Source organism: Lepisosteus oculatus, chromosome 2 (genome assembly GCF_040954835.1).
Source record: "Lepisosteus oculatus isolate fLepOcu1 chromosome 2, fLepOcu1.hap2, whole genome shotgun sequence".
NCBI lineage: Eukaryota > Metazoa > Chordata > Actinopteri > Semionotiformes > Lepisosteidae > Lepisosteus > Lepisosteus oculatus.
The window spans coordinates 30570408-30597011 of NC_090697.1; the positions used below are offsets into that span (position 1 = coordinate 30570408).

Consider the following 26604-nt stretch of genomic DNA (forward strand, 5'->3'; position numbering starts at 1 on the left):
AGATCACAGGGACAGACTGGCGAGGGGGTCAGAGAGGGAGAGAGATCACAGGGACAGACTGGCGAGGGGGTCAGAGAGGGAGAGAGATCACAGGGACAGACTGATGAAGGGGTCAGAGAGGGAGAGAGATCACAGGGACAGACAGATGAAGGGGTCGGAGAGGGAGAGAGATCACAGGGACAGACAGGTGAAGGGGTCAGAGAGGGAGAGAGATCACAGGGACAGACTGGCGAGGGGTTAGAGGGAGAGAGATCACAGGGACAGACTGGTGAGGGGGTCAGAGAGGGAGAGAGATCACAGGGACAAACAGGTGAAGGGGTCAGAGAGGGAGAGAGATCACAGGGACAGACAGGTGAAGGGGTCAGAGAGGGAGAGAGATCACAGGGACAGACTGGCGAGGGGTTAGAGGGAGAGAGATCACAGGGACAGACTGGTGAGGGGGTCAGAGAGGGAGAGAGATCACAGGGACAGACAGGTGAAGGGGTCAGAGAGGGAGAGAGATCACAGGGACAGACTGGCGAGGGGTTAGAGGGAGAGAGATCACAGGGACAGACAGGTGAAGGGGTCAGAGAGGGAGACAGATCACAGGGACAGACTGGCGAGGGGGTCAGAGAGGGAGAGAGATCACAGGGACAGACTGGCGAGGGGGTCAGAGAGGGAGAGAGATCACAGGGACAGACAGGTGAAGGGGTCAGAGAGGGAGAGAGATCACAGGGACAGACTGGCGAGGGGGTCAGAGAGGGAGAGAGATCACAGGGACAGACTGGCGAGGGGGTCAGAGAGGGAGAGAGATCACAGGGACAGACTGGCGAGGGGGTCAGAGAGGGAGAGAGATCACAGGGACAGACTGGCGAGGGGGTCAGAGAGGGAGAGAGATCACAGGGACAGACTGGCGAGGGGGTCAGAGAGGGAGAGAGATCACAGGGACAGACAGATGAAGGGGTCAGAGAGGGAGAGAGATCACAGGGACAGACTGGCGAGGGGGTCAGAGAGGGAGAGAAATCACAGGGACAGACTGGCGAGGGGGTCAGAGAGGGAGAGAGATCACAGGGACAGACTGGCGAGGGGGTCAGAGAGGGAGAGAGATCACAGGGACAGACTGGTGAAGGGGTCAGAGAGGGGGAGAGAACACAGGGACAGACTGGTGAAGGGGTCAGAGAGGGAGAGAGATCACAGGGACAGACAGATGAAGGGGTCAGAGAGGGAGAGAGATCACAGGGACAGACTGGCGAGGGGGTCAGAGAGGGAGAGAAATCACAGGGACAGACTGGCGAGGGGGTCAGAGAGGGAGAGAGATCACAGGGACAGACAGGCGAGGGGGTCAGAGAGGGAGAGAGATCACAGGGACAGACAGGTGAAGGGGTCAGAGAGGGAGAGAGATCACAGGGACAGACTGGCGAGGGGGTCAGAGAGGGAGAGAGATCACAGGGACAGACTGGCGAGGGGTTAGAGGGAGAGAGATCACAGGGACAGACTGGCGAGGGGGTCAGAGAGGGAGAGAGATCACAGGGACAGACTGGCGAGGGGGTCAGAGAGGGAGAGAGATCACAGGGACAGACTGGCGAGGGGGTCAGAGAGGGAGAGAGATCACAGGGACAGACTGGCGAGGGGGTCAGAGAGGGAGAGAGATCACAGGTACAGACTGATGAAGGGGTCAGAGAGGGAGAGAGATCACAGGGACAGACAGATGAAGGGGTCAGAGAGGGAGAGAGATCACAGGGACAGACTGGCGAGGGGGTCAGAGAGGGAGAGAGATCACAGGGACAGACTGGCGAGGGGGTCAGAGAGGGAGAGAGATCACAGGGACAGACAGATGAAGGGGTCAGAGAGGGAGAGAGATCACAGGGACAGACAGGTGAAGGGGTCAGAGAGGGAGAGAGATCACAGGGACAGACAGGTGAAGGGGTCAGAGAGGGAGAGAGATCACAGGGACAGACTGGCGAGGGGGTCAGAGAGGGAGAGAGATCACAGGGACAGACAGGTGAAGGGGTCAGAGAGGGAGAGAGATCACAGGGACAGACTGGCGAGGGGGTCAGAGAGTGAGAGAGACCACAGGGACAGACTGGCGAGGGGGTCAGAGAGTGAGAGAGACCACAGGGACAGACAGGTGAAGGGGTCAGAGAGGGAGAGAGATCACAGGGACAGACTGGTGAAGAGTTAGAGGTAGAGATATCACAGGGACAGACTGGCGAGGGGCTCAGAGAGAAAACTCAGACACAAACAGATAAAGACAAGCAGCCTGAGGCTCCAGAAGGCAGGTCATACCCCCTGGGTGTCACGGGGGTTAGTGAACATACAGTCGAAGACATGGTCGATGTTGGCCATCTTCATCGCAGCTCTGAGAAGAGGATACATAGTTAGAGACACAGGAAACAGTCTATACAAGGAAACAGTCTATATCATGTCACTGAGTGAATCTAACTGAGTCTGTGTCCCAGAGCTCATCACCAAGTGGGGGTAACCAAGTCACAGAATTCACATCAACTAGTGAGTGCTATCAAAATCCAATGTTCACAGAGCGAGGGTAACCGAGGCACAGTGCTCGTCGCCGAGCGAGGCTAACTGTGCCCGGATCCAGGAGCTCGTCGCCGAACGAGGCTAACCGAGCCCGTGTCTCAGAGCTCATCGCCGAGCGAGGGTAACCCAGTTGTGCCAGAGCCCATCCTCAACTGTGCTACTGACAAGCAGCACTGAAATACCTGTTGAGAAAGAAGGCCCCTCTGATGGTTTCGTAGGGGTTCGATCGAGTCCGAGCACGGCGCATCTCCTCCCCCTCCAGGTCATCAAACACACTCTGCACACAGAGAGAGGCTGTTACACACTGTGGACAGACAGCGGAGTGAGCACACACCTGGCGGACACACTGCTCAGTCAGGGGCCTGGTGTCAGGCACACACACACAGGGCAAACCTCAGACAGGCAGCAATACGGAAGGGGGACACTTCCAGAAGCCTTCACTCAAAACTGCTGATCTGGTGCAGCTCAAGATGGATTTCAGATTGTCTGTCGCTTCGCTTTCACATCTTAAGACAGCTTGGGTGGTAGCATTGCTATGTCTCGAGCAAAGGGTTTCACTTTCAAAAATAATTCTCATGATAAAGTTCTGCTGCTCCGGTAACCGAGCAAGTCTGCGTTTTTCACAGGTTTTATGCAAAGAAGCGTCACTTCCAATACACACAGAATACCCAGTGATATTTATAAATGAAAACATGAATATGAAATATGAAAACATGAATGAGGTATTTTAAAATTAAAATACCTCAAAATCAAATGAGCATATTCATAAAAGCATCCTAAATGAATTACACATCAGCATATATGACCTTTTTTAACAAATTTAGTCTGTACCATATGTTTCTTTTTGCTAGACTGTTCAGTAACTAAAAGAGTTTGCATTACAAAGAAACAGCTGCAGGATTTTGTCCCCCAGGGAAAAGAAAACTCGACGGCAGTCTTCTGTGGGGAGGATTCAGACATGCAAACACCCCAACCTTGCACTGCAGAAGGCTGTGTAAGAGCTCCTCGCTGCAGAACTCGGTTTCATCATCAATCTTCAGCTTTCTCTGAAAGTTCAAAAACAGAAAGGTGAGTCCTCACAAAGCAGCGGATACGTGACCAGGCCCTGAGCACTTCTGCAGAAATGGGAGTTTAGAATGAAAACAGGACATTCCTTTCCTCAAGGGGCATCGGTACCCTTCTGGGATATACCTCATAACCTTTCGGTACCTACCAAGGTATGTTCTGCTTTCTGGAAGTAAACTGCAATACACTAAAGAGTCCAGTTTCTTTTCTCACGTCGAGACTGTACTGGAAAATGATCGGAAGTTTAAAAAGTTGTGGATGAAATGTGGATTTCCGCGTCTCATTTTCATCTGGCAGCAACTGGCTGTATTCTTTGAGCTTAACAGCTTATACGGTGTATTAATAACGCTGTGTGAAGACGTATTTCCTGGCACCAGAGACAAAGCTGGTCTGTCTTCCTATTTCCTGTGGAATTCCTCATCTCTGACTATCAGCACTGTTGTTTACCTGTCTAGTGTGTTGTGAATTGACTCACGGCATGTTGGCCACACACACTCACATATATTACTGCAGCACTTTTGGCTCCTTGCATGTTACAGGTTCTTCATCTCTGGGTTTCCCTTCTGCGGGTACATTAACCCTAACAGACCTGCAGCGGCTGGAGACCTCCTGGCCGCTAATACACACCAGATTACTAAACCAGGGAGTAGCCAGTTACACTCCGAGCCAATCACGTTTGCTCTTTTCGTCATGTGTCTCGCTAGACACCAATCATTTACTTTAGGTAGATGTCTCTTTTTTATACTCAAATGAGCAGTTTCTACTTTAGGTAGATGTCTCTTTTTTTATACTCAAATGAGCAGTTTTCAAACAAAGCCCCTACTTTCTTGCTGCAGGTCTCCATGTCATATTTAAGCGACGTAAACCCTCTTCAGCAGGCTGCCCACAGTAAGCTAATACTAGTAAGCTAAAGTAATGAACTGTGCCGGAAGCAGTACTACCACAGCGGTGTGCCTCAGTGCAGCGCATTCCTCCACTGTATACCTGGCACTGCCCCCTCGCCAGTCCTGCCACTACAAGCCGTTTAACTGGGGGTGACAGTGCGCCTGTACCTCTCCCACAGTCATCCACTCTCCCAGCTCCTCCGCGTCTGGGATCTCGGTGGAGCACTCGGGGAACCACTGCACCTCCTCCGCCGCGCTGGCCTGGGGAGAGGGAGGAAGGGGAGAGGTGCGGTGAGGGTACGAGGCAGGGCAGGACAGGGTGGAGAGGGCGGGCGCAGTCAGAGAACCAGGTCGGTTTTTGCAGTATCACCTTTTTCAACTGTCCAGAACACATACAATCATGAAAGACAGCTTTAAAAATCCGCAAGAAAAACTAAAGCTGTATGAAAAACAAAACAAACGTCATTGCTAAGGATTAAGAATACTGTGAAAATATATTTGTGAACACGTGAACGGCTGAAGGATTTGTCCCTCCAGTCGTCTGCGAGACGGAGGAGTCAGAGTCCCCCCTCAGGTCTGACATGATTTCCGTCACGTGATTTTAGGGCGGAGCGGTGGCTCTGTGGCTAAGGATCTGCGCCTGTGGCTGGGAGGTTGCAGGTTCGTATCCCGCGGCCGGCAGAGGAATCCTACTCTGTTGGGCCCCTGAGCAAGGCCCTTAACCCCAGCTGCTCCAGGGGCGCTGTATAAATGGCGGACCCCAAGCTTCTCTCTCCCCGTCTGTGTGCCTGTGTGTCTCCTGGAGAGCAAGCTGGGGTATGTGAAAAGACAAATTCCTAATGCAAGAAATTGTATGGGGCTGATAAAGTGCACCTGTTTGGCGCAGGGCATCAGAAACGTACCGCGGTGCTCAGGACCTCACTCGGCCTAGTGGATGCGCTCGTGTTTCTGGACAGCGACCGCTCCGATCAGGCGCGGTTAGCAGCCCTACCTCGGGCTCGTCCCGCCACTCCACGTTCAGCTCGCCCTGGAAGCCCTGCAGGGTCAGGCCCAGCCCTCTCCGCCCGCGCTGCGTGGAGGCTTCCACGATCTCCCGCCGGCCCTGGCCGAACTTCCCCAGGCCCTCGCCCTCCCGGAAACCCATCTTCGCCTGCGGGGAGGAGGAGAGGGAGGAGAGGGAGACAGGAAAGAGAGAGCGAAGGGAGACCGAAATAAGCAACAAAGAGAGGAACAAGAGGAAGTGGGCTTGACGTCACTCTTCACACTCTAGATGAGAACCTGTCCCTGACTCCGAATGGTATACTACCTCAAACAGCACATCCTTCCTTCTGCCTCTACACAGACACGGACCCTACACTTTCTATACATTCTGCACCTGTACAGCCCACTGAAGCTCAGCAGGTGTGAGCCTGGTCAGTACCTGGATGGGAGACCTCCTGGGAAAAACCAAGGTTGCTGCTGGAAGAGGTGTTAGTGGGGCCAGCAGGGGGCGCTCACCCTGCGGTCTGTGTGGGCCCTAATGCCCCAGTGTGAACAGGCGCCGTCCTTCGGATGAGACGTAAAACCGAGGTCCTGACTCTCTGTGGTAATTAAAAATCCCAGGGCGTTTCTCGAAAAGAGTAGGGGTGTAACCCCGGCGTCCTGGCCAAATTTCCCATTGGCCCTTACCAACCATGGCCTCCTAATAATCCCCCTCTATAAATTGGTTTCATTACTCTGTTCTCCTCTCCACTGATAGCTGATGTGTGGTGAGCGTTCTGGCGCACTATGGCTGCCGTCGCATCATCCAGGTGGGGCTGCACATTGGTGGTGGTGGAGGGGAGTCCCCATTACCTGTAAAGCGCTTTGAGTGGAGTGTCCAGAAAAGCGCTATATAAAAGTGTAAGCAATTATTATTATTATTATTACGGGCAGCCCAGCCTGCTGCTCGCGCTGCCTTTAACACAGCAGGCTTTAAGAATTAGGGACTCTTTTCTACTACAAGTCACTGTTTCTACACAGACCGAGACGTGAGACACAACCAGCCAGTTTACCATGAGCTTCTGGGAGACGCTGTTGTACATGGAGAAGAGACTGGAGGAGCCCTCCTGCGTGGCCCCCGTCGGTGAAGCATTATGGGACAGTGAGTGTGAGGCGAAGCCAGGTCTGTGGTCTTCGGAGTCACTGCCAGAGTCGCTGTGGCTGGAGTCTATAACAGAAAGAAAGATTCGCTGTAAAACACACTGTATAAGAACACCCACGTGGCATCATGTGACACAAAGGGCACTGCTGCTCTCTCAGTGTGACGCCTGTACCCTGGCTCGTCGCCCTGTCTCTCAGTGTGACGCCTGTACCCTGGCTCGTCGGCCTGTCTCTCAGTGTGACGCCTGTACCCTGGCTCGTCGGCCCGTCTCTCAGTGTGACGCCTGTACCCTGGCTCGTCGGCCCGTCTCTCAGTGTGACGCCTGTACCCTGGCTCGTCGGCCCGTCTCTCAGTGGGACGCCTGTACCCTGGCTCGTCGGCCCGTCTCTCAGTGGGACGACTGTACCCTGGCTCGTCGGCCCGTCTCTCAGTGTGACGACTGTACCCTGGCTCGTCGGCCCGTCTCTCAGTGGGACGACTGTACCCTGGCTCGTCGGCCCGTCTCTCAGTGGGACGACTGTACCCTGGCTCGTCGCCCCGTCTCTCAGTGGGACGACTGTACCCTGGCTCGTCGCCCCGTCTCTCAGTGGGACGACTGTACCCTGGCTCGTCGCCCCGTCTCTCAGTGGGACGACTGTACCCTGGCTCGTCGCCCCGTCTCTCAGTGGGACGACTGTACCCTGGCTCGTCGCCCCGTCTCTCAGTGGGACGACTGTACCCTGGCTCGTCGCCCCGTCTCTCAGTGGGACGACTGTACCCTGGCTCGTCGCCCCGTCTCTCAGTGGGACGACTGTACCCTGGCTCGTCGCCCCGTCTCTCAGTGGGACGACTGTACCCTGGCTCGTCGCCCCGTCTCTCAGTGGGACGACTGTACCCTGGCTCGTCGCCCCGTCTCTCAGTGGGACGACTGTACCCTGGCTCGTCGCCCCGTCTCTCAGTGGGACGACTGTACCCTGGCTCGTCGCCCCGTCTCTCAGTGGGACGACTGTACCCTGGCTCGTCGCCCCGTCTCTCAGTGGGACGACTGTACCCTGGCTCGTCGCCCCGTCTCTCAGTGGGACGACTGTACCCTGGCTCGTCGCCCCGTCTCTCAGTGGGACGACTGTACCCTGGCTCGTCGCCCCGTCTCTCAGTGGGACGACTGTACCCTGGCTCGTCGCCCCGTCTCTCAGTGGGACGACTGTACCCTGGCTCGTCGCCCCGTCTCTCAGTGGGACGACTGTACCCTGGCTCGTCGCCCTGTCTCTCAGTGGGACGACTGTACCCTGGCTCGTCGCCCTGTCTCTCAGTGGGACGACTGTACCCTGGCTCGTCGCCCTGTCTCTCAGTGGGACGACTGTACCCTGGCTCGTCGCCCTGTCTCTCAGTGGGACGACTGTACCCTGGCTCGTCGCCCTGTCTCTCAGTGGGACGACTGTACCCTGGCTCGTCGCCCTGTCTCTCAGTGGGACGACTGTACCCTGGCTCGTCGCCCTGTCTCTCAGTGGGACGACTGTACCCTGGCTCGTCGCCCTGTCTCTCAGTGGGACGACTGTACCCTGGCTCGTCGCCCTGTCTCTCAGTGGGACGACTGTACCCTGGCTCGTCGCCCCGTCTCTCAGTGTGATGACTGTACCTTGGCTCGTCGCCCCGTCTCTCAGTGTGATGACTGTACCCTGTCTAGTCGCCCTGTCTCTCAGTGTGATGACTGTACCCTGGCTCGTCGCCCTGTCACTTAGATGTTCCTCATCTGAGCTGGGTTCCTCACAGCGTTTCCTCTTCTTCTTGTGTGGTTCCGCGGAGTCTGTTCTCCGCTTCATCGCTGCAACTGAAGGAGCAAAAAGATGGGACAGAGAATCACAATGGAGCTCAAAGACATAAAGCAAAACTGAGGTTAGTGCACATGATCAAAGCAGGAAATGGAAAGCTCTTGTTCAAGTTTATGAGCTCCACAATCTTGAAGGATTCATCCTGAAGGAACAAAGAGCTCAACAACGAGCATGACCATCTGTATGCCAAACATTGTCAACAAAACCAGTCATCTGGTTTAATTGTCAAGGTGCAGATCCATGCCTACATGTTGCCCTCAGAGCCGTTGCTGGTCTCTGCAGGCTGGAAGGAATGGCAATGAATACTGTATCACCACATGAGTCAAGCCTTCACCAGCATCATCAACACTATCATTTCACTATTAACAGAATCTCATTTCATTGCAGAGACTAGGCAGGCTGGTTTCTTAAAGCAAACTAAAACTTTGCAGATAAGAAGCAGAGACCTAACAGTCTAAGTGACATTTAAAGAAAATAATTCAGATGGATTTCAACCAAGGACAGCAGTCAGAACTACACTACAGCTGTTTTCTAAATGTTACATGGGGAGACTTCCTATAAAATAACATTGGAGGTACTACTGTAAATGAAGTGGTGTGCATCCACTAACAACATTTTCAGCTTTATACAACTTTTGCCACCTTACACAGTAGAGGCAGCTTCCAGGAAATAAACTGAAGTTCAGGTAAAATGTGAGAAATGCAAGTGCTTTATATTCTGCAGCACAGTTCTAGTGAAAGAGTAATTAATCAGAGTCAAACGTGGATGGACCAATAAATATCATCATCATAAACATGACTACAACACAAACAACATTAAACAGCATATGCACAAATCAATGCATTCCAGGGGCCTATGTCCTACAGACTAAGAACACAGTATTCTGTGCCTGTCATCTGAAAATACTATACCTAAATACACCAACAACAGAAACAAAAACCTGCATCCTAAAAACAAATCCCAAATTAAACTAGATATCACGTTCTTTAAACTACACCCCCAACAGCAAAGCACATCTATGAACTGGCTTCATCACTCTGTTCTCCTTTGCACTTATTGCCGATATCAGCGACGGGGACACTATACTACAAAAAGGTGCCGTCCTTCACATGAGATGTAAAACTGAGATCCTGACTCTCTGTGGTCATTACAAATCCCAGGGCGTTTCTCGAAAAGAGTAGGGGTGTAATCCCAGCGTCCTGGACAAATTCCCATTGGCTTTACCAATCATGGCCTCCTAATAATTGGCTTCATCACTCTGTTCTCCTCTCCACTGAGAGCTGGTGTGTGGGGAGTGTACTAGTGCACTATGGCTGTCATCACATCATCCAGGTGGGGCTGCACACTGATGATGGTGGGGGGGAGTCACCATTATGTGTAAAGTGCTTTGAGAGGAGTGTCTAGAAAACATACATCACCCAACTAGAAGAGAATGTCTGAGGATTCCACAATACATTAATCTGAACTTCCTCAAATAAATAAAAACGCAATCTTCCTGAAATTATGTTCAGATTACTAAATCAGAATTTGGTCTCCAGGACTGATCAGATCAAGGTCCTAGTTCATGGGACAGCGTAGAGGAAGCGGGGACTGAAGGGGATTTTCCTTCTCCTCTTTGTGTCGTTTCCTCTGCTTCAACTGAAATTCAAATAGCTTTACTCGCATGACCAATGATTTGTTACAGTGTTACCACTTAACAAGATATTTACTGACACCATATGAGACACTTTATGATGTTCCTCTATACCCATCTTCTTTCTCCCTTTCCTTTCCTCTCTCTGTATTTGTGCTGTGTTCTATGGCTGTTGAGTGTATATTCTGTATTGGGGTTAATCCGTGTAATTCGCCAGAAGACCCCCTTTGATCATCTGTGCTTACCTGCCTCTTGGCCCACACGCAGCAGGGCTAACGTCTCGAATGATGCCCACTGATACATGGTTTCTGAGTGAGGCCCTGAGCAGTGCAATCAGGATGCGAACTGCCAACAACATAACCCCTGGCTCACAACCTCAGGCTCAAACCAAAGATAAAAATGTGTGTAATGTAATTGGAGATAGCTAGACATAGCAGAGTATTAAAAAAAAGATCGATTTGAATATAATCTGTTAGTTGCTTACTTGTAACAGGTTTCACATCCTTTTATCACTGGGTGCAGTAAAAACATCTGCTGCAAAGCCTCCTTGCAGCTGTAGGAGTGCTGCAGGTTCACTGCACAGCACTGATACACGCTGCCCTTCTGCAAGATCACGAATCCTCAGACTCCCCCCAGAACAGTGGAACTGCCCAATTTCCCCCAGAGGCCCGTCCTGTCACAAGCATGGATATCTACCTTCTGCGCAACTGCCTGTATCAGGCCCTGCGAGATGCACAACACTATCACCTACACGTTCGTAGCTAGTGTACGTCACAGGCATATCTATTTTATACCAAGCAGGCACACTTCACAAACTCAAATTCAAGTGCTTTATTGACATGACGGATGAGTTACAGGGTTGACAAAGTAGATGTAAAACAACGTCTAAAGATATTTACAGTACAAACGTATTCTTGGATAGTTACATGCAACATATAAAACATTAAACATTATTGAGAGGCTCACTGTCTGTTCCTCAGGCTGTGACAGGAGCTCACACACTAATATTACTATTGAGAGACAGGCTCACTGTCTGTTCCTCAGGCTGGGAAAGGAGATCACACACTGTATTATTATTATTGAAAGAGAGGCTCACTGTCTGTTCTTCAGACTGGGACAGGAGATCACACTGTATTATTATTGAGAGACAGGATCACTGTCCCTCAGGTTGGGACAGGAGATCACACACTGTATTATTATTATTGAGAGACAGGCTCACTGTCTGTTCCTCAGGCTGGGACAGGAGATCACACTGTATTATTATTGAGAGACAGGATCACTGTCCCTCAGGCTGGGACAGGAGATCACACACTGTATTAATACTATTGAGAGACAGGCTCACTGTCTGTTCCTCAGGCTGGGACAGGAGATCACACACTGTATTAATACTATTGAGAGACAGGCTCACTGTCTGTTCCTCAGGCTGGGACAGGAGATCACACACTGTATTCTTATTATTGAGAGACAGGCTCACTGTCTGTTCCTCAGGCTGGGACAGGAGATCACACAATATTATCATTATTGAGAGTCAGGCTCACTGTCTGTTCCTCGGGCTGTGAGAGGAGGTCATATGCTGTATTATGCTTCTGTTTCTCTCAGCTCGCAGTGGGAACACAGCCTGTCCTCTCTGGGCAGCCAGGTGTGCCTCTATCCACTTTCTATGCCCAGGTAGTGATCACTGAGCCTGTACTTCATCAGGGTTTGTTTTTCCTTGTTGTTTCTTATCCCAGATACTCAACCAGTGTGTATTGCCAAGAGAGGTGAAGTAATATTGCTATGGTTAAACCAAATAATTGCTACACTCTTCAATAGCACAAGAAAATCATTAAGGATAAAGTAACATGTATCTGAGAGATAAAGATGGGAAACTTCTAGACAATTAGAGGGAAATGGTTGATATACTAAATGAGTATTTCACCCAGGTATTTACTAAAGAAAGCCTCAGGTACAGACCACAGTGCTATATTTTACAGGACCAATACGAAAGAGGGAGAAGAGATTCATGTACTAAAAGCCCTCAAGATGAATAAATCCCAGCACTGATGGTATTTTACAGTAGCAACTGTACTCCAGGACATGACAGTTGTGATTCAGAAGACACTTACACAGCTCTTCCAGCTGTCCCTCAAGACAGGGCTCGTACCAGGGACTGGAAAACTACTGGACAATATAGTCATTGTAGACCAGTAACTCTGACTTCTGTTACAGTACAGTCCCTCAAGACAGGGCTCGTACCAGGGACTGGAGAACTACTGGTCATTATAGACCAATAACTCTGACTTCTGTTACAGTACAGTCCCTCAAGACAGGGCTCGTACCAGGGACTGGAGAACTACTGGTCATTATAGACCAATAACTCTGACTTCTGTTACAGTACAGTCCCTCAAGACAGGGCTCGTACCAGGGACTGGAGAACTACTGGTCATTATAGACCAATAACTCTTGACTTCTGTTACAGTACAGTCCCTCAAGACAGGGCTCGTACCAGGGACTGGAGAGCAGCTGATGTAGAGCCCATCCACACGAAGAGTGACAAAACTGACCCAAGCTACTATAGACCAATAAACTTGGATTATAGATTAAGCATGGAAGGCAGGTATTGTCTGACCAACATGTCAGAGTTCTTTGAACAAACAACAGCAGCAACAGATACAGGATATGGTGTATCTAGATTTACGGAAGGTTTTTGAAAAAGCTCCTCATAAAGCATTAATTCTGAAAACACAGGTGGTTGCCCTTAAGGAAAATGGAAACGCATTTGGACTGAGAACTGTAAACGTTAAATCCAAAACAAGAAACTGAGCTTGAAGAAGCTGCTTATACAAAAGACTTGGGTGTTTATGTTGAAACAGCACATCTGTGAAACAACATTTGTACCACACTCGTATTCATACGCCAGGGTTATTGGTATTATTCGCACATTTGTATCCTTTTGTAATCGACACAGAACAAAAGAGAGGTCTGGAAAGCTATACAGGACCAGTTATAAACCCAGATGAAACGGAACCTGCTCACTGTACTTCCTGGAATTAACACAAGGGAGTACACAGGATGGCCAGAAATCAAGCAGTGTGGCGAATGAATGACAGAGTCAGAATCAGAGGGTCAGGACTAGGCACTCGTCTACAGTGTAGGTTGGCTCTTCCTTCCTTCCTGCCTCTCTCTGTCCACTCACTGCATTACTGGCCAGCACCACACTCCCTTAGCTACTTATCTGTCACTTCCATAACAGTGGAATCACCTGCTAATGCAGTAGAGGCTGTTTCTTTCCTTCCCAATTCTCCTTACATTTAAGCATAAGCATTTATCCACCCTCCGTTACTATTCTGAATATTATAATTGGACTCTTATTGGACCTCCCACGTTATAGCGTATAATTTCTGTCCTTCTTGTAGTAAGAATGCCGTCGTTTCCACATGCCGACAAGTGGGTACAAGGAAATTATTTTACTAGTCAGTGAAAGATAGTAATAATGCAACTCAGTGGTACAATGAGTATAAATGAAATAAATTAGTATCGCTAAATGAAGCAATTTAGAAAGAGGAGAACTCGTTTCTATTTGTATTAGCATTTTCTCCTCTGCAATAACGAGCGCATACCTTCATCCCCATGAAGCGTACCTTCTTATTGGTACTGACTACCCTCTACAACCGAGCAGCCACTAGTTATCTAAAGGTGAAACGCGGGTGCGAACCCGCCCTGGTCCTACCCTGACCAAGGACGACAGTGCAAACCTCAGAGAAAGTGCGAACCAGACAAGCGGTACCTCGTGTTACGGAGCTGTAGTCCCACTAGACCAGCTGTCTCATTCCCGCCTCGCTGACCCGGCTCGTAAGCAGACGAGTGCTGATTTCCACGTCCTCTTGCTTCTCTTCGGCTCGGTTCAGTACTAAGCGGGCCTGACCGATCGTAAGGCGATCCACTCTCCTTCCGATCGGGTGCCCACTGGGTCCTGTTTCCAAAATCAACACGTTACTTACCAGCCGCTTCTCTCACATAGCCTTAGCTCCCAGTCTCGAACAGTCGATTCCCAATGTGAAGTTAACTTCTGAAACCCTATACTTATGTCGCATTCAAACCCGCTATCCCACAAGCAAACAAGCAAAACCTCAGTTTCCAGTTTCGATTTTCTGCGCTGGTGTCGCTGGGGTCCTTTCAGTCCCGCGGCTGGCATTAGTGACGTATGTATGGTGTTCACTCTTGTGCCCGAATATTGCAATGTAACCGATACGACCAGGGTTGTAAGATAGAGATAAGGTAGAACCAATTGATGAAATAGAAAGTAGAATGTAAAATGTTGGAATATTACTAAAAAATGATTATTTGAGTTATTTATTTTCAGTTACTGTCCTTTAGTATTCCTCATAGAGGTTTTACAGAATTTTAATTCAATTTAAGCTTTCTTATCCATTCACCCGTCCACTCTTTAACCATCTAATCCAGAGTTGTAGGGGAGCTTATCCCCGTAAGCAATGGGCCAAAGGTGGGATATAATCAGGATGGGACACCAGTCCACCGTAGGGTACACACACAGCAGAGACAACTTTCCTTTAAGCCAATTAACCTACCAGTAATACCAGTATGTCTTTGGACTGTAGCAGGAAACCAGACCACTTGGAGGAAACCCATACAAACACAGGGCGAACATACAAACTTCAGTCAGATAGCACCTCAGGAGTTGATCCTAGGGCCACAGGACTGTAATGCTAGCCACAGCGCCACCATGCTGCCTTGACTGATATCCACCCAGGATTTTGCTGCTTAAACTTTAATTTTCCAATCTACATTACAATTTGTTGTACTCATGTTGTCCGAAAATCAAGTACGGTAAGACAACAGTATTGTGGTGACTCCCGGGTTACTTCGTGGAAAGACAGGCTCGCACACAGGCTTACGTAGGGAGGGGTGTGCTAGCCACTGCAGGGAGAAGCTGAAGCCCTGTGATCCAGAGAGAGGGGCGGCAGTATTCGATAGACGGACATGAGGCAAAAAGAAGAGGCCTGGGTCGAGGGTCATAATCTCGTGTCGTGTTGTGTTTGTTGTAATCATGTCTCTGAACGGCCCTGGCTCCTCTAGGGAAGAGCCCCCCTCTCCGCGGGCCTGAAGTCCGACATCATGACCCACCCAGAGGAGCTGATGGAGGAAGACCTCCTGGGACAGAGCACTGATGATCTGAGTACGTCACGTGTTCCACGTACAGTGCAGCACCAGGGATCTGACTGCAGGCCTTGTAAATGCCTCTTGCATGTCACATAATCATTTCCAGGACTTGTTTCCCTGTCTGTCAGAGCTGTCAACGATATCTTGATCCGAAAGTAAGACAGTACTGTACCAGGATCCGACTCCTTTCACATGCCACCTGTACGTTGCTCAGATTGGTTTCAGTTTTGTGGTAGATTGCTCCTGCTGATTTCCTTGCGAGATGCTGGATGTCATTGTCCTTATCCGGCTCATTTGAAAGGAACAGGTACAGGTACAGGAACAGGTTCAGGTACAGGTACAGGGAGGGCTCTCTCACTGTGTGTCCGAGTGGACAGCATGGGGACAGCGCTGCTGGCCAGTGGATTGACTAACCACTGGACACCACTTTTCTCTGCATGGAGCCAGTGCATTTGGACATAACAACCTGACTTTCACAAGAATGTTACAGCCTTTGTTAACGACAGGAAGAGTTTTGTATAATTATATTTTGAGAGTGATGATGTATTTTATAGATTGAAGTGTAAAAAAAATGAAATCCTCACTATGGGATTGTCATGCCTCGTTGTAAAAGCAGAGATGTACATTAAAGTCATGGAAATGAATCCCACAACACAGCATCTGTGCAGCCTCCACCGATGGCCACACACTCACTGTTGATCAACACATCATGAATATATGGATACTGTTTCTGTGCTGGAGAATGTCAGTGAACCTGCTACAAAAACACACGACTTGTTTCTGATAACTTTGTGAAGGTGGGGCAGTTGTAAGTGATAAATAATATCTAATATAAATAAAATACTTGAAAACAGTATCTAAGAAAAGCCATCCAAGTAGTTCCATTTATATGACAGCATCAGAATCACTGGACAAAGGTGTTTAAAATTCATATGTATTACAGTATGCCTGTTTATAGAAAGTGTTTAGACTGTATTTCAGGATTTTGGCAAAGAGATTACTTCTTCCCCGTCAGTCAGATGGGGAAAGGAGGCCTGAGCAGAGACTTTCAGAAACACCGAGCTCACAGGCAGCCCTGTTCTCCTGGAGCTAACAGAACCAGACAGATCGGAGAGACACAGCAGGTTTTGCATGTTGCATATTTATTGCTGCTATAGCAATGGAAACAGGAAAGCACAGAAAGACAAGTCTTGGCTTGCTAAAGATGTCTGAATGGACATTTCTCCGAATGTTATAAGGCCTCATTGTAACTTAAAGGGTCAGCTGAAGCTGTTGGACTGAAGTGGAAGACTGTCTTCCCCTGCTCTCTGGCTTTTCCAGGTTTAATCCCTGCGTGTAACAGAGATGAACCAGCTCTGAAAGGTAAGGATTTCTCGTCTCACTCTTTTCAAACTTTTCTTTTGGAGGAAACTAGACTGCAGATATTGCAAAGATACTTCGATGCTGACTGATGATGACCCTGGATCACGGGCTCTGCAGTTGACTGTAGGGCTAAGTTTAAGGGTAGGATAGGGGAATAGAGCTCTTTTTTCAAATTTTCTGCAAAAGGGGACCACCTGGGACAAAGAGGGCTGCACTGTCCTTCCAACGACTGAAACCCTCACAGTTTATGTTCTGATGGTTAAGGTTAGGGTTAAAATTAGGATTAAAATAAGGTTAAATGAGGTTAAGTTAGCCCTAACAATATGGTCTGAAGGGTTAGGATTAGGTTTTAGGTTAAGGCCCTGTCGCTATGAACTCTGGGGCAGGAGAGGACTGAAGGGTTAATATAAAGACTTTTGGGTTGATCAGTAATTTTCATGTGACATTCAACGGTTCAAAGGTGGTTCGGCTCTATAAGCTGACAGACGTGTCCCGTTGAAGGCTTGATGGCCATGGCGCTGCCGGACTGGAGGACAGGAGACACAGGACTGGCAGAGGAGCAGCAGTCTGTAGCGAAAATTAAGCTTGATTTTCCAGTAAGAGATCTCAGGGGAGCCGAGTAAACACATCTTTGCCAACCCTGAAGTAAAAAAATCAAAAGTATCTTGTTACATTTTTCCAGCATACATTTAAAAACTGCACACTTTAAAGATAAATTTAACAATGAAATGTGTGCAAAAGGTCTAGATCTTGGGCACTACAATCTGTAGCCTGAGGTACCTGTTGTTTCTGAGGAAGTACTGTATTTACAGGAACTCACTATTGAGATACTGCTGACAAAAGAGTTTGGGATTTTGGGGACTCTTGAGGTGTCCAAGCCCGGCGCCGTTATTGACAGGACCAGGGCGAGACCCCCGAGTCAGTGCGCGGCACCAGTATTAACAGGACCAGGGCGAGACCCTCGTGTCCGAGTGCGGGGCCGTAGTGACAGGACCACTACGGGCGAGACAGTTCAAGAGGTCATATTCATTTACGGATCTTTAACGGGAAAAACACCTAGTTTAAGAATCAATAGCAGTACTGGTCACTTCAGAGTCCAGCAGCCAGCAGAATGTGAGGATGTTCTCCGCAGTGTGATTCATTCTCTCCCGCCTGACACCTCTTCCTCTCACACTTGTCGTTTTCTGTCCTCTAATGTTAATCGTTCTGTATGAGTGGCTCTTTTCATTCAGTGTTTGGTCATCTTTGCGGCCTTGGTGTGAGCCTGTTGGCCAGTGCGTCACTGGAAAGGAGTGTCTTATCTTACCCGAAAAAATCATTCTCCCTACCAGCAGTCAGAGGTACCGGTGAAAGACACTGCTCACCTACATTATCCCTGCCTGAGAGGCAATTCCCAGAAGGCATTTAGAGCTGAAAATGGTACTGATGGTATTTGAAAGACCTCACGCCCGAAGAAGGCTTCACAGCCGAAACATTGTGTTTTCTCTCTTCTCTTTTCAGCATGGAATAAACGTATTACTTGTTCCTTTGAAGACCTCAGGATGTCAGGGGAAATAATGCTTGGGGCTGGGTGTTGGTCCAACTTTAAAGTCGATTCTTTAAACGGGACAGAACAGCATGAATGGAACCCGACAGAGAGCAGGTTTGGAGGTAGGGAAGTACAGAGTACTGCCGGGCTAGTTTACGTAGCGAGGTCCCACCTCCGGTCCTGCCGTGCCGCAGGAAGCTGAGCTCCTGTGCCCTTGTGTCCGAACGCTCTGCTCACTCACCGGGTCTGCGACCAGTCGTCGCCCTCGGTCTTTGCCTTCCCCCTCAGCAGCCACGTGGTCTCCAGGCGCTCCTCCCCGGTCTGGCTCACAAAACACTGCCCGACCCAGGATGTCACCGACTCTGCCGAACGGAAAGGTCACCCTCAGCAGACGCGCTCGATTCACGGTGCACAAACACAGTGTTGTGCCTCCAAAATGGACAGAAGGAGGCGTGCTGTGTCATGGATACACAAGTGTGTGCTGAGACCCCTCAGCCAGCGGACGTTTTTGTGGGTGCTGTGTAGGTGGCTGCAAGAGAGAGGGGCTCAGATGGAAGTACGGGACTGCTCAGCTTGGGATTGGGTTCTACCAGTAGAGGGCGCCAAAGTATCTGCATCCATAAAAGAAGGAACCTAGAAATTGTTATGTCTAACCATGATAACTTTGTATTTGCATTGATTGCAAAAAATCGATTAAAATACTGTTTGCTATTGTGTGCTATTGACTTTACATGATGAAACAAGTAGTTATCTCTATCTCACACCGGGCACACAGGCTTGTACAGTGTTGCCTGTAATTAATTGTTCATGAGCAATAAAAGACAATATTGTAAACAGTGCAAAAGTGAGTTTTTACAGCATGTTTTTTGTGTGTATGTTGATTAATATATGAAGCCATTTAGTGGGAGGAATTTTCACATTGGCTTGTGTAAGACAGGTTAGACATGCAGAAGTGAAGACATTATACTGTAAGTACTGTGGTTTGTGGTTTGTTTAAAGGTTTGCATAAGATGAAATATAGTTCTGTTATGTTGCCACATGACAAAAAGATTTACGGGAAACCCAGAATCCTGCAAAGAACCAAAGAAATTGTGAATTCATGCAGACATTCATACCTGGTTCGGCCTGTTTACACACTTTGCCAGCTGGGTGATCTTTAAAATAAATTGATTTTGCTGTTTGAAATTTGCTGGACTCAGTCACTTCCTTCGGGGGGGCTCCGTGTTTCTTGGACCTTGACCAGCTTCGGCAGACTGGACAGACATGTGATTGTGGGAAGAAGCTGCTTTGTGGACCCTAAATACATGCAGGGCTGACATCCCCTGAGACCTCCAGGATACAGACATCCACAGTCTGAATGCTACTTATTCCTGGAAAGAGTCACACAGTCCGTAGCCTGTTCCAGGGCACAAGGAAGGAATCTCTGGACAGGACACCTCACACACATAAACACAAACACTCACACACACATACACACACTTTTTAGAGACACCAGGTAATATCCTGGAGAGCATTCAAACTACACACAGAAGGTGTCCTTTCTGAAATCAAACCCAGAATCCAAGAGATGTGACACAGCACTGATAACCACTAAGGTCTATTATACCAACAATGTAACAATGTTCACTGCAATCACATGTTCTCAATAGTTTAGGTAACCTTGATTGTATCCTGTCTATTTCTCAAGAATGGTAATTGAGCAACAGGCCTGCCTCAGTAATATTTAATTGTCATCTAGTAGCGACAGAGTGCTTATAATCAGTAAAGCCAGTGGCTTTCTTTAAATGACCATTCTGATTCAAATGAAGTTAAAATAAACTCAGCAGAGGCACAGTGAATTCTGGTGTCTTTCCTCTAGCTGGACCAATAATTCAGGCAGTTTGGAGGACAGCTCAGCTCCTGACGAGACTGGGAACTAGAGGAGGAAGACAGAAATAAACCACGAAAGATGGCAGTCCTAAATCGACAGCTCCTTACCCACAAAACTCCACTTAACGAGGAATCCGAACACAGGGTGTTTCAGCTGCACCTGTCCGGAAAGAGCAGACTCCTTGATGTGTGCCCCCTGCTGAGTGCTCACAGCAGTGAAGTAGGAGCCCGTGAAGAGTCCCGATCCGTCCACAGCCTTCACAGTCATGTTGGAGCCCAGCTCGTTCTTCCATCTCCCTTTCAGGCTGCACTGAAATGACACCCAAGACACGGGCTGGTTGAACTGCTGCTTTTGGCTGAAGTCATTCCTTTGTTTGCTTGTGGCAGGCCTTGGGGCCGAAGGGCTCATTCAGTTAAAATATCATTTTACAGGGAAGAACAGCACCTGATAAAAACATTAGCAGGAAATGTAAAGAAGAAAAGAGCTGCTGTCCCTCCCAGACTTCCTTAGAAACGCATATAAGACAGCAAATAGTCCAGCATTGCTGCCAGTGACTCCCCTTCAAGTGAAAAGACAAGGCAGCTGGAAATGTTCATGGCTGAAACCAGCTGGATGGAGCCGAACTACCCTCTGCTTCAGGGCGTCCAGATCTGGTCCAGCACCTGCGAAGCCATCGAAACCAGAACTGGGCTCCCAGAACACAGATCCCAAAGAAAGTCGATTTCAAATGTTGTTATAGGTTTGTATTGATGTTACAGGTTCGTTCAAATAATTAGTTGTGAAATCCAAATATCTGCATCCATACTTTTCTATTATTGCGTAGAAAACATTAAAAGTTTACTATTGCTCCTGAAAATGAGGTATAGGAGTGAACTGAAGTATGTTTGTGAACAAAACGAACGTAAAGGGAACTAATCCGCTCTGCTCTTCCCTCAGCACTACTCCCAGAAGCTATACGCAAGCCCCAATCACTCCCTGTCCCTGGCAGCAGTGATATTCTACTGTATAAGATTGTTCAGAGCCAGGAGAGGACACATTGTTATACTGTGTAGAACTATTGACTAGATGTATTCTAAAGTCAAAACACATTTAGGAATAATTAATCAGTAGCAATATTATTACTTGCATGTCTACTTTTTCTTTTTCTCCAGTTTGAAAACTCTGGAAACTCACCAAGAGTTCCTTAAATGATTTTATCAGGAATATGTAGCCTGACTGCTGCTGAATATCATCATACACATTGCCAGATTCCACTTATTTTACAGCAAGGATGTGACTTTCAGTGATCGGAAAGCAGAATCAGTAAGGAGCAGCAAGCACCTCAGGAACAATCTTAACAGTCTAGGCAGGGTCCAAACTGCGCTGAAATCTTACCTTTTGTTGCAGGAAGGCAAAACCAGATACTTGGCAGAGACACAAGAAACAGAAGAGAAAAGTCCTGCGTCTCATATTGAAGGATAGGGAGAGATTTTCCTTAGGAGTCAAAGAGGAATGGACAGCTACAGTGTGAGACCACGCAGGTGCCCGTCGGAATGCTCTGAATTCAGCTGCTCTCAGTGACAGAGTTGAATATCCCAGCTCACGGTAACAAACCACAAGAACAGTTCAACTGTAGAAACATCAGAGGAAATATGAAAGCAAATCTGTGGTAACCAAGGGGTTTCTACATTGCAAAACCTGTTACCAAACATTATTTTACCAACCACTGTCCGCATATTAGAGCAGCTTTATCCATTGTGTTTTTAAACGAAACAATTTAAACGAAACAGTCACAAGCACTGCAAGTATTTTAATGTTCAGGAACTTTACAGTACAGTTACAGCAGGAGTCATCACATCTGTTAATTCTGAATGTTTTATTGAGTACATTATAATGATTTAATCATGCCTGATGAAGCAATATTCACATTTTGGTACTGGTATTTACCCGGAAAAGTCCTCTAGATAGGTGTAAGCAACCAGAAAGCACCACAACAGTACAAAAAAAACTGGTGTTGCTACAGCTCCTTCTGTATATCCATATCCATTTCCATTCACATACACATATATTGTATAGTAATACACTGTCCTAGCTCACCACAGTATTTACCGCAGGGCTCCATGCTGATTATCCACCTGGGTCTTCTTCCTTGTTTACAGTTTGTTCTGCACATACAGTATGCGCTCTATAAGCAGGGGCGCAGTTAGTGCTTTCCAGGAGGAGGTGAGGATACCCTCCCCCAGTTCCACCCCCACCCCCAACACGGGCACCAGCAGCTCTCTGTACAAAGAGAGCAGGTGATGTTATAATAGTGGGAGACATCAACGTTCCACACATAAACTGGAACAGCAGTCGACATGTTCATTTTCCTTCTGTATTTGTTTAACTGTGACTTATCTTATCCTTGAATGCTTCAGTTTGAGCATTTAGGTTATGAGTAAAATATGAAGTTTAAGCATTTTACACAATGAGACACCACAGAAAAGTTCCAAATACCTTTACAAGACGCTGTGTGATTCAGGACCGATTTTTGATTGAATAATTAAGCAATTACTCTCTGCACATGTGGGGTGCAGGTCCCAAACACTTCTGGGAAAGATTTGTTTCTGCTGGGAAAATGGGATTGTGTTTACCTCGATGGGACACACAACTGTTTTTTTGTGTCTAGTGCAGAAATTGGAACTTATTGTTTTGGAAAAATGTGTGTCACACAAATTCATTTTATTCTAAAAGTGATCAAAAACGATTATGTTAACTATTCTGAAAACATTAACAATGTTTTGAGAATTCTCTTCAAGTGCTGAGATAAAAAAACCGTGATGATCTACTTGTTTTCTACTTTCTAGTTTTACAGAGCATTTGATGTCTTCCTTATTAAAAACTCACTTTCAGAAATGGCCTGCCTTATATTTCTATACAGATGTTTATTGAAGTTCATTACATGCTACTCTGTGTAGACCTTTGTCCTTATGTATTTCATTTTACCCCAGACATCTACCTATAGGGTTCTAGACATTTTAAGGTGGGCTGAACGGCCCCCTCTCATTTGTAATTGTTCTTAAGCTCACTAATGTTCAGCGCGTTACTAAATACAGTCTTAACTATTCAAATGATAGATGTATTAAGCCGGATGCAGGGCAAAAGATTCATCTGAAGTGTACCTGAATTGAGCCACAGATGTGGTTTAAACGGCTTCATATTGAGAAATACTTCCTTAATGTTGCTTCCAATTCAACAAGAGTCACATCTTAAGTGATGCACTAAGGATTAAGAAAATGATAAAATCAGATGCAATATTATAAGGTACTGAATACTGTCACAATATTGTAATAAAACATAGGTTTAGGTCATGACTTACTAGAAGCAATCTCATAATGATGCTATACATGATTATTAAGTATTAAGGAGGCAGGGATGGGGTTAGGAATGCAGTTCAGCATAAGGTCAAAAAAGCATTATGTTACCAACATGTACAGTATGTAATCTACTGTAGAAGCTTATTGTAATCACATTGCTGCTACTTTTTTAACACTTTAGCAAAATATTCCAATTTACGGTTGTGGTCCTCATCAGTTCCAGACTTTTTGTGCTGTTGAACAAGGCTTCCAGTGGGACTGCACCAGCACACCTCTATTCCAAAGCCAGACCCTGTGTTCCCTGAGATCTGCTTCCTCAGGCCAGCTGGCAATGATGAATTCCAGGGGGGCTGATTCTCGGTCACTGTGTTTCCCCTGGGGCTCTGAGATCTGCTTCCTCAGGCCAGCTGGCAATGATGATTGTATGTCAGTGTGTGCGTGCGGATGGCATCATACAATGACGCTGAGATAGCAGGTACTTTAACTACTTCACTCAAGTCTTTACACACCTATTCATGTGCTGTGTGATAGAAATTCCCAGTTGCATTAAACAGCGCTGCCCATTGAATCAGAAGAGTCATCGGACACACCATGCTGCTGGAGAGATGCAGCAGGCGGAGCCTGAACTGGTGCGTGAGTCTACAGAACAACTCCTTCCACATGAGCTGCAGTGTGGAGAGATTATGGTGGTCAGACCGGCTGTTGTGTCACATATCAGGAATGTCCTCTTGGCTCAGTTTATACCCCTTGGGTCACAGCTATAACGCTGCACAGCTGTGCAATGATGGTTTTTTGAATTACTATGCATGAGCAAATGAAGCACAAGCCCACCAATCCATACCTGTATTTCTGAGGAATTCGAGAAGCTCTTGCTGACTGTATTCATCATCTTTCAGGTTGATGTCAGCACGGACAATGCCTCCCTCTTCTCCACTACAAGCTAATGGGCTGCCAGCACTTCAACCCAGTCTGGTAGCAGACATGCTCAAATAGGGGCCAGGTATTTTCAGTGCGATGGGGAAAACTTTGCTTCATTTATTGCTTCAAAGAACAATAAACGATTTATTGTGGTGGGTTGAAGCCAGCACTGACACACATAACAATGCTGCTTTTGTCTGGCTCAGTCTCCGAGCTCCTGGCTGAAGATCGCTGGGGAAAGGAAGCTGGAATGGAACAATAAAAGCTGGAGTTCACAAAACCGATTCAGGCTCCGTACAGGGAAATTCCTGGGATTTTCATTCTCGGTTTTCCAACACAGCTGTTGATGTTGTCATGCCTGTGAGAAACACTCAGACCCCTAATGGAATCCTGCTGAAGACGCATCAGCAGAGTAAAGAGACACTTCAGCAGTCGTGTCAGGCTGTTCTGTGATTAATCACATATCTCAGATCCTGTCTTCAGACTCCTGTCTGGACACAAACAGGCAGATGGCACATGGCAGCCAGGGGCTCTGTTTGTCACCACGGTAAAACTGCTGGCTAACAGAGCCCCCTGCCGTGTGGTGTAATGGAACATCTGGCTAATCTACTCCGGCAATTGGGCCCCCTGTCTAGCTCCAAGAAGGAAACGCCGAAGAGAGAGAACGATCATTTCATTTCTTTCAATCACAGCAGAAATCAATATGATGTGGACACCTGTGTCCCTGCTGTTTCATTTTTTCCAGACGCTCTTGTCCCTTGCTCAGGACCTTCACTCTCACAGACCAGTGGCCTTGATGGTGGCTGCCCTGGGATCTGTCAAGAAGCAGCTGCCCAGACTCTGGGATCAAAAAGCTGCTGATAGTCTGGCAGGAGAGGTCGGAGAATGGCCTTGTCTTGTTCCATTTATGTAGGGGCCGTGGTTTAGGGAGCAGCCCCTGATCGGTCTGCAGAACTTCTCAGCTCTCAGTCACCTGTCCTAAGTTTCAGTTCAGTCCAGTGTCATATGCACAAGTGCAAGGAGATGCATCTTTGCATGTATGCTCCAATAGAAAGACATTAAGGAAACACCAAAAACATAAACACAGAACAGCAGCAGCAACAACAAGTTAAATAACATACAGTACAGCTTAGAAAATAAACATTGGTGTGGGCCAGCGGAAGGGGTAGATTTCAGTTATCTGACAGCTTGTGGAAAGAAACTGTCTGAATCTGGACGTTCGTGCCTTTATGCTCCTATAATGCTTACCAGAGGGAGGGGGGAGAAAAATGATAAACCAGGATGACTGGTATCCTCAGCGATACCTCCAGCCTTCCTGAGACAGCGAGTTGTAAACATGTCCACAACAGAGGGGAGCTCTACTCCAATGATAGACTGGGCTGATCGATCACCCCCTGTAACGCCTTCCAGTCAGACAATGAGCTGCTGCCAAACACGTTAATACCACACGTGAACACACTCTCAGTAGCACACCTGTAAGATATGGTCAGGACAGCTGAAGATAGACCACATTTTTTCAACTGTCTGAGGAAGTAAAGGCGCTGTTGTGCCTTCTTTGTAGCTCCACTTACATGCTGGGACCACGTTAAATCATTAGTGATGAATTTACCCAGGAACTTGAAGCTGCTAAGCATCTCTACAGCCACCCCACTGATGTGTATAGGTGTGTGGTCCACCCCCTGCTTTCTAAAATCCATGGCCAGCTCTTTGGTTTTGCTGACACTGAGAGAGAGATTATGTGAGAGTTTCTCTCTGCTGATCAAAACATACCTGGAAACACCAGATAACACAGCCTGCTGTGGAGTTCAGTTCGTTGGAGTTTTGCTTTAAACATAAACAATTTGGAACTTGTGTGAAGAATATCATTCATGCAATGGTCCCCTCTCCCCCTCCAAAAAAATAATGATAACTGATTATTTAAAATTAGTAGCAAAAATCAACAACACGCCCATGAGAAAATTAAAGAGAGGAAGGCGTTCAGCCTATCAGACATGTGTTAGACACACCTGTGAGGCAAGGAGTGTTTGTGTCAGGGCTCAGTGACTCTCTGAGAATTCAGTCAGGAAAAATCACACCTTCCCTGTCTCCACCTGTTCATGGTTTGCATTCTTGAAGAACAACACTCCTCTCTGGACTCAGCAGGAGCACAATACACAGTGATTCAGTTTTATGCTAAAAAAAAATCTTATTCTTCCACAATCTAGACAAAACTGGGCAGTTAGTTTCATACATTAACCATAATGCATAAGCAGCTACTGTAGGTATTTTCAGCAACAACCCAAGTGTGAGAACGTTGATATATTTGTGTCCAGATTAGGCAGGAGAAACTAGTCTGTGTCAGAATGCAGGGATGTGTTTGTGTCCAGATTAGACAGGAGACACCTCTGTCTGAGTGCTGTGAT

At 47.6% G+C, this 26604-nt stretch overlaps 2 protein-coding genes across 3 annotated transcripts in view; both read right to left on the reverse strand.

The window, feature by feature from the left end:
• The window catches only part of cmtr1 (cap methyltransferase 1), a 32058-nt gene extending 17864 nt beyond the window's left edge, over positions 1-14194 (reverse strand). The window contains exons 1-9 of one of the 2 annotated variants that reach the window (XM_069178580.1): positions 14138-14194; positions 13796-13981; positions 8282-8395; positions 6500-6654; positions 5458-5616; positions 4635-4727; positions 3492-3563; positions 2700-2794; positions 2266-2338 (exon numbers count right to left, since the gene is read on the reverse strand). In XM_069178580.1, the coding sequence (XP_069034681.1) occupies positions 2266-2338; positions 2700-2794; positions 3492-3563; positions 4635-4727; positions 5458-5616; positions 6500-6654; positions 8282-8387 (753 nt within the window). In that variant the 5' untranslated portion in view covers positions 8388-8395; positions 13796-13981; positions 14138-14194. Of the gene's footprint in view, positions 1-2265; positions 2339-2699; positions 2795-3491; positions 3564-4634; positions 4728-5457; positions 5617-6499; positions 6655-8281; positions 8396-13795; positions 13982-14009 lie in introns of both variants that reach the window. The other variant, XM_069178579.1, reaches the window with a different exon arrangement.
• Positions 14195-16314: 2120 nt separating this feature from the next.
• On the reverse strand, positions 16315-21558 carry LOC102689036 (avidin-like). Its single transcript, XM_015355582.2, has 4 exons — positions 21324-21558; positions 20057-20258; positions 18321-18441; positions 16315-17191 (listed from the first exon to the last, which is right to left on the reverse strand). Exons 1-4 carry the CDS (start codon positions 21396-21398, stop codon positions 17158-17160), a joined length of 432 nt encoding a protein of 143 aa, XP_015211068.2. The 5' UTR covers positions 21399-21558; the 3' UTR covers positions 16315-17157.
• Between the last annotated feature and the right edge of the window lie 5046 nt (positions 21559-26604).

Bases quoted from the DNA above. Each gene is read 5' to 3' on its own strand.
- LOC102689036 (XM_015355582.2), bottom strand. From the start codon at position 21,398: ATGAGACGCAGGACTTTTCTCTTCTGTTTCTTGTGTCTCTGCCAAGTA. The intron at 20,259-21,323 runs GTAAGATTTCAG...GTGTCATTTCAG, and splicing joins TTGCCTTCCTGCAACAAAAG to TGCAGCCTGAAAGGGAGATG. The intron at 18,442-20,056 runs GTAAGGAGCTGT...TCCGTTCGGCAG, and splicing joins CGTTAAGTGGAGTTTTGTGG to AGTCGGTGACATCCTGGGTC.